Consider the following 9772-nt stretch of genomic DNA (forward strand, 5'->3'; position numbering starts at 1 on the left):
TGTGGCTGGTATACTTGAGTAACATTTTACTCAGTGTAAAAACTCTTTCCCTGAGGACTTTGTGGCCATTGTTCATGGTTTTCTGTTGATGCTGCTGAGGAAAGGTCTGAGGACAGCTTGACTTCTCTCTGATTTATTTTCCCTTATGGGTGACTTGGTCTTTTTCTTTATCCCTGAATCTCAAGAACTTTATTTAGGCTCTGTTAAGCATTTTATATCAGTTTTTTTTCCAGAGTCATCACAATGTGCACTTTCAGTCTGAAGGTGGTTTTAGTCTTTTATTTGTGGAAAGTTTTTATGAATTGTATCTTTGATTTTTTTCTTTTCCATTATTGGATTCTCTATTAATAATTTTTTACTTTGTTTCCATATCATTTAGCTCACTTTTGTTAATTCTGGCTTCCATGTCCCTTCCCTGTGTCTTTTGTCCTTTTGCTGCCATTTCTTAGGATCTGCCAACTTCTTCAAGAAGCTCTAGAAGCTCTTGTTTTAAAGAAGCAATTTTTTAAAATTTTGTAATTTCTCATCAACTTTTTATTTGCATGAAAGTTAAAGAATAGACCAATGGACACATGTATACTCCTTCACCTAGGTTTACCAGTGGTTAACATTTTTCTACAGAAGAGGCAATTCTTTCATTAAGATTTTGGGAATATCATGGTCATTTTTATCTGTGCCTTGAAAATACTTTTCTAATGTGTGTCTTTTGTGGGTTTTGTTTTTTTTTTTTCCCTAGTTCCTTGTCTCCTTTTGTAGAATCTTTGTGTATATCCTAGCTATATTTATTATTTTTATCATTATGCATTATCAAGTGATGTGAGTTCTTTTGGGGACCACCTGTTTATAGGAGTGTCCCATGGGGATGGGGCCCGAGCAGTGTTCTGGGCCAGCAGGGTGGTCCTGATTCCCAGCGATGCTCCATGTGTGCAGGGCTGTGTGCTGGGGTGGGTACACTGTTTAGCCTTTACTTTTCCTGCTGACAGAAATGGAGGCTGCAGGGCTGCTCACAGTTCAGCCTGTCCTTCACCCAGCTCTTTCCTCAGCGTGCCCCACTGCCCAGTCCCTCCAGGTGTCAAACAGGGTCCTGTTTTATGCCCACAGATCCTGTACACCAGCTGCCTTGCTCCAGCGAGTTATGCTTGGCTCTACCCTTGGGACCTCTGCATCCTTTGGAGTCTTGTGTCTGCCAGCTTTGTTTGAGAGCTGCAGCAGCAGGCAGCCTTACCCAGTTTCCTCCCAAACTCTTGTTCAGTCTTCACTGTATTTGTCAGCCCTTCCTCAGATATTGTGATTCAGGATTACAGTTATCTCCTAGTTTCGTTGGAGACAGAGTATGTGTTTTAGATTCTTATTTTCTGTATTATTTTGAGGTGATCTCAAAGAGAAATAAGTAGGGATGTCTTTTCTCTGCCATTTTATTTTATTTTATTTTTTATTTATTTTATTTTATTTTAACTTTATCAAAAAAATTTTAAAAAATTCAAACAAAACAAAGGAATAAGAAAAACTAATAACCTAAAATAACTGCATTGCTTCCAATATGTCCCTGCCATACCCCAAGAAAATTAACCCCAACAAAACAAAGGAATAAGAAAAACAAATAATCTAAAATAACTACATTACTTCCAACATGTTCCTACTGCACCCCCAAGAAAATTAACAAACCATAATCAAAGTTCTCTGCCATTTAAAACTAAAAATCCAATGATAAATGTTTGTTGAATTTAGAAAGTATTGAAAAGTAAGATGAAACCCCTCTCCCTAATAATCTCACCTTCTAGAAATAGCCAACATGCACAGATTATATTGTAAAGATATACCATTTGTTTATCCCATTCTCTAAAGGTGGAAATTTTGCTTATTTCCAGTTTTCATTATTGTAAATATCACTAGGATGAATTTCTTTATTTCCCTGAAGGTTTTTTGACATCAGCTACTATTCTGTTTCATTTCAGATTATGAAAAGGGGGGTGTTTTAAAAGTTGAAGATTTTGAAAGAAAAGCCAGGGAAGGTAAGCATCCGTGGAACCCCCTGAATGCAAGTCTTTAAGGTTGTGCCTGCCAACTCCAGTGACTCTAAGCAAACTGAAGTGGCTCAGTCAGCTCTGGAAGTCTTTCAGAAAGCTTGTTTCCTTCCTGGGTCTTCTAGTCTTTTCCAGGGGCAGAAAGCATTAAGTGGCAGAGAAATCTAGACAAGAATATGGGAATACAAGAGACTTTGGGAAAATCATGAAAATCTTTTCTACATTTCTGCCTTCCTTTCTTTTCTTTAAAAAAAAATAGTGTTATCAGTGTTAGTGAAACACTGAATGCCAGAATACTTGGCGATAGCCACAGAGGCCTCCTTGAGAGACTTAATCTAAAATACAAATGATCCTATCCAGTGGCCTCAAAGTAGGGCTAACTGGTATTTCCCTGCCTTCTGGGGCTCAGCAGTAATATAGATAAGGGACTTGGAACTAAACCCCCACAATTGTTATAGAAATTTAGCAAATAAACTGGGACCCATGTAAGTTTTAGTAGATAAGAGCATCAGAAATTTGCAAGATTTTAGGAAACTAGACTTGCATTCTCAATCGGTGTATGGTTCTAGCCTCCAGGACACCCAGGCATCAACTAATAGGAGAATTCTGCTTCATTTATTCTACGTTTATATTTAGAGAAAATCAAACACTTCTCAGTTAGTTACAAACTTGAGTTCCATCATTCTCTTTCTCTTCTTCCAGTGTGTGATAACTTGGAAAACTTCACCTCAGGGAGTCCTTTCCTGTGCATGGATCTCAGTTACATCACAGCTTTGTTAAAAGATGGCTTTGGCTTTGCAGAGAGCACCATCTTACAGGTAAGAGAGAGGGCATGGGAGTTCCAAAAGTCTTTGGTAGAGATGGGGACAAAGGCATAGGAACTTGTTTAGTTATCAGAGTGGCTATAGAGGAAATTATGAGGTATTTTTATTCAGGGTATGAACAAGGCATTGTGCTAGGCACCATGCATGTCATTACCTTGACGCAATTGTAACCTCTAAGTACGTTACCAGGCAGGCCATCCAAGAGGTCACAGAACGGAAAGGCTCACAGACCAAATTAAGATGCCCAGATCCCATGGTTTATAAAATCAGTTTAAAACTCAGAGTGAGAATCAAGGGGAAAGAAATGGGGCAGATGAACACCTTTAGGGTGCAAGTGGGTTAGAAGTGCCACAGTTCCTGAATCCTGGGTTACATGATATTCATAGTCCTGCCACTGAAGGTGTGGTTAGTAGTACTTTAAAGGGGCCTATCAAGGGTGCCATCACACAGACTTTCTCTGTTGGAGAGGTAAGGGGGAGGTACACCTGTCCTGTAGCTATAGCTCATCCATTAACCCATTAGATGGGTTTTATCTGGTAGAAGACATAAGGAACCAGAAGGATGTCACCAATGAGTTGCTGATTTACAGCTTCATGAATATTGAATGCCTCGTGTATTTAGTGTAGCATAAATTTGTACCTGTTGCCTTATGTATTTAGTGCCTCTTGAATCTTAGGTGCCTCTTTATCATCCTGTCTCTCTCCATCTATTTCAGCACATGTACACTCTACTTTATATTAACTTATTTATCTATACTAAAGACATCTTTTGAGTTCATCCCATTTGTTTTCATATTTTATATACCATAATTGAATAATTGCACATTACAGTTACAAAGATACAGTCTTTGTCTTCAAAAAGCTTACAGTTTAAGGAGATGTGACAAAAATATAACTGGCACAAGGCAACTTTGTGAGTTTTGGGATCAACTAACTATTCTGTAGTTTGGTTTCCAAGCCCCCCATTTTCCCTTATGCCACTATCTTCCCTTGTTTCTGCAAGTTAGATTAGTTCATATTGCTCCATTTCTTGTGTTAGACAGATTTCATAAACTCATTCATACAAAGGTTTTTGATGTAATGTGTTATATCTGCCAAAAAATATTGCATTTCTTAACATAGAAGCATTACTTGCTGGTATAGTCCATATAGTACAGATCTGGGTTCAAGTTCTGACTGTGCAAACCTCCCAGCTCTGTGACCTGAGGTGATTTACTTCACCTCTCTAACTTTTAGGTTCCTCATGTGAAACACAGGGACACTTGCAGTACCTATTTGTTAGGGCTATTATGAGTATTAAGTGAGGTAATGCATGTAAAGCACAGTGTCTGGCACATGGTCAGTTATTGACATTGGTGTTACTATTAGTGGAAGCATTACAGACTGGTTGGGGACAGATCTGTGGACAGGAGCGATCTTCCCAAGCCTCTGAACATACACTAAGTTAGCAACTGCCTTTACTTAAGCATCAGCAATAACCAAATCATTTAAGGTCAATTTATCTGCCATCTCCAGTGTTTGCGTCTTTTTAGCTCCTATGATTTCACTGGGGCCTGAGTTGAAATGGAGCATCGAGGGTGGACAGTACCCTGGCCCAGAGATCACTTCACTTTGGCATCTATAGCCCTAGGCTGCTGGCTGAGTCCTGAGGACAAAGGACGAGCATTTGAGTGTGAAGGCACTTCATTTTGACTCAGGTGTCCCTGACTGAACCTCAAGCTGCCTGCACTCTATACTCGACATACAATAACCCCAGGACAACCCAATATTAGAGCCAGTTAAGATAATGATTCACATCCCATTCTCCCCGGTTTTCAACACAGCAGTTAGACTAGCTGTATCAGGTCAACACAGAACTATTGTGTCGTAAGAAGTTAGTACTGGTAGGAAAGACAAACCAGTCCACTGATAAACTTTTTGGGTTTTTTGGTGGTGGTAGTGGCATCTTTATTCAACAAAAGCTTATGCAGAATGCCAGTAATATAAAACTGATCAAAATGGAGCTATTCTGGGATGGGAGCCTGAAACTCCTTCACCATTTGGTCCCCTTTTCTCCTCTGAAGGACTTCCAAGAATTCCTTAGGATTCTGAAGATAACAATTTGATAAACACTCATCATTAATTCCCTTGTTGTACAGTTGAAGAAATTGGGACTAAATATTGTCCAAGGCCACTGTTCTAGTTTGCTAATGCTGCCGAAACGCAAAACACCAGAGATGGATTGGCTTTTATAAAAGGGGGTTTATATGATTACACAGTTACAGTCTTAAGGCTATAAAATGTCCAAGGTAACACATCAGCAATTGGGTACCTTCACTAGAGGATGGCCAATGGTGTCCAGAAGACCTCTTTTAGCTGGGAAGGCACGTGGCTGGCATCTGCTCCAAAGTTCTAGGTTCAAAATGGCTTTCTCCCAGGATGTTCCTCTCTAGGCTGCAGTTCCTCAAAGCTGTCACTCTCAGTTGCTCTTGGGGTATTTGTCCTCTCTCAGCTTCTCTGGGGCAAAAGTCTTGCTTTCAACAGCTGTCTTCAAACTGTCTCTCATCTGCAGCTACTCTGTCAGCTTCTGTGCATTCTTCAAAGTGTCCTTCTTGGCTGTAGCAAGCTTGCTCCTTCTGTCTGAGCTTATGTAGTGCTCCAGTAATTTATGTCAGACCCACCCTGAATGTGTGGGGCAACACCTCCATGGAAATTATCCAACCAAAAGTCTTGTTCACAGCTGATTGAATCACATCTCCATGGAAACACCCAAAGGATTCCAAAATCTAATCAACACTAATATGTCTGCCCACACAAGATTGCATCAAAGATAATGCCATTTTGGGGGACATAATACATTGAACTGGCACAGCCACTGAGCTAACTGAGGCACCACCTGACCAAGAATGCCTCAAATGCCTTGCTGGTTATTACAAGTGCTTAAGAAAAAGCTGTTGCTTACAAGTATGGATTGAGAAGTTTGGGATGCTCTTTCTTGCCCCTAAATCTTTTCCCAACTCCTGATTATGCCCTTTCTACCACAGCCATTAACATCTCGTTATAAATTGCCTTTCAGAAATTTGTGATACTGAAAATAAAGCAGGAAATGCAATGTTTAGTTTCAGGTTTAGAGGAAGAGTTCTGAAACCTGAGGTCTGTCTAGAAGGCCTGGGTGGGGCCATTTCCTGGGTCAGAAGCATTCAGGGATCAGAATGTCAGGTGTAGGGGCAGTAGGCCATGGTGGGAGGGATATTGTTAGAGCCTCCAATAACTGACTACTTTCAAATTTGCCTTGGTTTGGGCATGAGGATGCTCTTCGCAGAAGTTATCTGCTCAAGTGCTGTGCTCGCTAAGATTGAAAATTAGGTGAAAATCTGAACTTTTTTATTCTCTGTCCTCAACAGCTCAAAAAGAAGGTGAACAACATAGAGACGGGTTGGGCCTTGGGGGCTACCTTTCACCTGTTGCAGTCTCTGAGCAGCTCCCACTGAGGCCAAGCACTTCCTCTGAGGCCTGCAGTCACCAAGGATCTTTTTAAAGGGAGGACAGAAGACTCAACCAGGTTCTGAATTAGTCTGGGAGCAGCCTGGACTTGCAGCCTACTAGTTGGCTCCATCAGGATGAAGGGGCTTTTTTAGATGGGTCTTGTCCTTGAGCCTGGAGATTTGGCTTTAATTAATTTTACACATCTAATGTGAACTGTTACCCAACTAACCACTCTTGAGTGCACAGCTGGCATCAGTCTAAATCTTTGAGATTCTTTGTGTCACAGAAAGCCCTCTGAGCCAAAAAGAATAGCTTTGGAACTCGACCTTTGAGTCAGAGATGAGGGACAGATCCGTGGGAACCAAAGTGAAAAAAAAAATAATAATAATAATAATCTCATTTTAACCTTTGAGTGCCTCATTCCTTTGAACATTTTAATTTTCCTCTCTTACATGCTAAATTAAGCTGATTGCAATCCCATGACCTATCAAAAGCAGTATAGTTCTCCTTGCCACACACCACCCTCCCCCAACTTTACCTCCACACACCCCTCCTAAAAAAGAGAGAGAAAAAGTACCTGGTTTTTCTTTCCATGTGTAATTGAAGGGGGAAAAAGTACCCTAATTGAAATTCTTCTGTGATCCTGCTGGTTCCAATCAGCCAGTTGAGAGCCATCCTAAATCTTAGCAGGATGGAGAGTCTTTCTGACATGGCACAAGTTCTGAGCAACTCTTAACTGCGCACAGAATCAGTCTTAAGGTATTCAAGTATTCTCTAGGGACATGTGGGAGGGTGTGGCTACTTTGTATAGCCCACTTTCTTTTAATCAACATTTTATCAGTCAACCCTGTGTTTAATGAGCATATCCATCGTACCTTATAGGAATGTGTGTTCAGTGCCAGTACCACCTCCTAGGCTAATAGGTTTATAGTATTTTTCTTGCTCCTAAACATGTTTTCTTTATACTTCTAAGAAACACAACCACATACTAGCATTTTGGTCTGTGGTCGGAGGTCAGTGGCTGTGCTATTCAAGGTCTGTAGTTTGGTCATTGTCCCTTTCATTCCCATATCCAGTAGTACTGCCTTCTACCCCAGCCCCTGAATTATTTGTCTAACTCCAGGGTTTCCAATACTCTTCTCAGTTTTACCCAACATTTGATTTGTCTGGCCATTCAGAGCCACATCAGTACAGCAGACCAGCATTTCCATGAAACAATATTTAATGAACTCATGTTCTTTTTGAATTTGAGTGCTCAGAGCTATTGATTTTGCAGATTATTTTCCCCAAAAGTCATTATCTTGTACTTTTCCACGTGTAAATCATGTATCTTGTCTACCTAACTCTACTGCTTTTGAATTTGAAAGATCTTGTAGTCTGACTCCTTTGCCTTGGCTCCTTACCTTCAGCTTCCATCCAGGAGAGTTTGTGTCTCTCCAAACTTATAACTTGCACAGAATCCCTTTCCTTCATTTCTCTCATAGTAATCCTGTAGGTACCTTACTTTTCAAACTGATGTTTTCTTACTAGGGTCACCTTTAAACCTATTGCCATCCTCAAAGAGTAACGAGAATTATGTATCTTTAGAATTGGAAACAGGCCAAGGATCTAACCTAATCTTCTACCCAATTCAGAATTCCCTGAACTCTTCTAACAGGTTATCAATCAGCTTATTTAGGCATATAGTTTTCAGACAGCTTATTTCATTTTGGGACTGCACTGATGTCCAAAAGTTCCTCCTTATATTGAGCTGAAATCCATCTTCTCATTGGTCTTCGTTCTGCTCTGATCTCTCCTTCCATGTGACGGCCTTCCACTCTTTTGAAGAAAACTCCTTGGCCTCTGTGGTCTCTTCAACATATAACATGACTTCCAGACCCCTTAACATTTTTGTCAAAAAAGTACGTTGCTAGAACCAGTTGTAATACTCTAAATATTGTTCCATGATTAAGGAGAGACTGTTTCCTCTAGTAGAAATCAACTTGTTTCTTCCAAGAGGTAAACTGTGTTCACTAGAGTCCTCCAGCCTGAAAGATCCAGACAGGTGAGATTCCCTGGTCTTTTATCACCACAGATCAGCTTTTCTTAAAATCAGGGGCCATATTTGCAAAGTACGTATGTTGTTCAGCAAGCCTCCTTTGTCATCCTGAATACCTTCAGAACTCTTGGGTAGTTGCATTCTAACTTCAGAAATTTATGTCTATATATATTTTATTCTTGATCAGAACATCCAGAGAATTAACCAACTTAAGAGCAATTCAGAAGGAGAATTTTTCTTAGAAATTCTTAGAAATTTGTTTATAATGTCCTTTTTGCCCTCTAGCATACCTTTGGGTCTCTTATTAAGAGGTACTATCGATTCTGATATTGCTGGCTAGTTTCCTCTTTGTAAAGGTGTTTGTTTATATATTTAAAATACTTAGGTCATGGCCTGGCACATAGTGAAGGTTGTATTTATCATCATCATCATCTTATGAAGAAAACCCTCTGTGGGTCACGGTGGTCTTTGCAAGGTGTGCCTTAAAATTACTCCTCTTTTGCCTGATTTTTAGTTTGTATACTTTTGGAGAGTCCACATTCTCCTTACATGGACTACTTTCTGTTTTTTTTGTGTGTGTGAAAGACAGCATTTTCTCTGCAGTGACCTTTTTGGACTCTGCTAGTTCACACAGCTTTTCACAACAGCTGCTATCTTTTACTCTGGGTACATTTTTCCAGAAAGGTTTGTGATATTGTGATATGATCACTTTTTTGTTTTAATCTATCTAGTATCTTATAAATTTTCCATATTTTCCTGAAAAGCTCTCCTGTGGTAACAGATTTCTCATGCCCTCAAAACAGTATTCCCAAGAATAGTTCAGCTTGGTTCAAAAGCAGACTGTTTCTTTTCATTTCATCTTCAAATCAGACCTTTGGGCAAGATGTCCTTCATAGTATGCAAAACCCAAAAATCTCTTCAAGGGGCATCTATGGACCTGTGAAGTAAACTCTTCAAAAACCCAGAGCAAAACACCACCTCCTCCACTCTGCTACCAATCTGCCACAAAACATAAATTCTGCTGCTAATCAGCTTTACCCTTTTGACCTGGTTTCTAAGGACTTCAAATCTGTGCAATGAAATTATTTATTGTTTGGTTTAATACTGAATGGACAGTGGTGTCCCAAAGAGGAACCATAAGAAAATTGAAATCTGGTGCTGTGATGAAAAAGTAATACCTAGCATTAAAGGGTATATAACAAAGGTTAAAACAATTTATATATAATTTGCATTCTAATTTTTAAATTGCTATTCTAGCAAAAAGACATCAACTGAATATTTCTAATTCTTACCTCTGTCAAAAAAGAACTGTATGAATCCTCTCTTTAGAAAGGAGTAAATGAAAATGAATGAGACAGCACTTGAACTGATTTTTGTTTTAGTAATAAAAAGCTCTTTTGAACCAAACATAGTAGTCTTCCT

The 9772-nt window shown here is 39.6% G+C and overlaps 1 protein-coding gene across 1 annotated transcript in view; it reads left to right on the forward strand.

Moving 5' to 3' along the window:
• ENTPD5 (ectonucleoside triphosphate diphosphohydrolase 5 (inactive)) overlaps positions 1 to 9757 on the forward strand; it is a 53509-nt gene extending 43752 nt beyond the window's left edge. The window contains 4 exon segments of the mRNA XM_037832324.1: positions 1956 to 2012; positions 2727 to 2842; positions 6231 to 6269; positions 6272 to 9757. Of these exon segments, the coding sequence (XP_037688252.1) occupies positions 1956 to 2012; positions 2727 to 2842; positions 6231 to 6269; positions 6272 to 6364 (305 nt within the window). The 3' untranslated portion in view covers positions 6365 to 9757.
• Positions 9758 to 9772: the final 15 nt, after the last annotated feature.

The sequence above is a fragment of the Choloepus didactylus genome, chromosome 4 (assembly GCF_015220235.1).
Source record: "Choloepus didactylus isolate mChoDid1 chromosome 4, mChoDid1.pri, whole genome shotgun sequence".
NCBI lineage: Eukaryota > Metazoa > Chordata > Mammalia > Pilosa > Megalonychidae > Choloepus > Choloepus didactylus.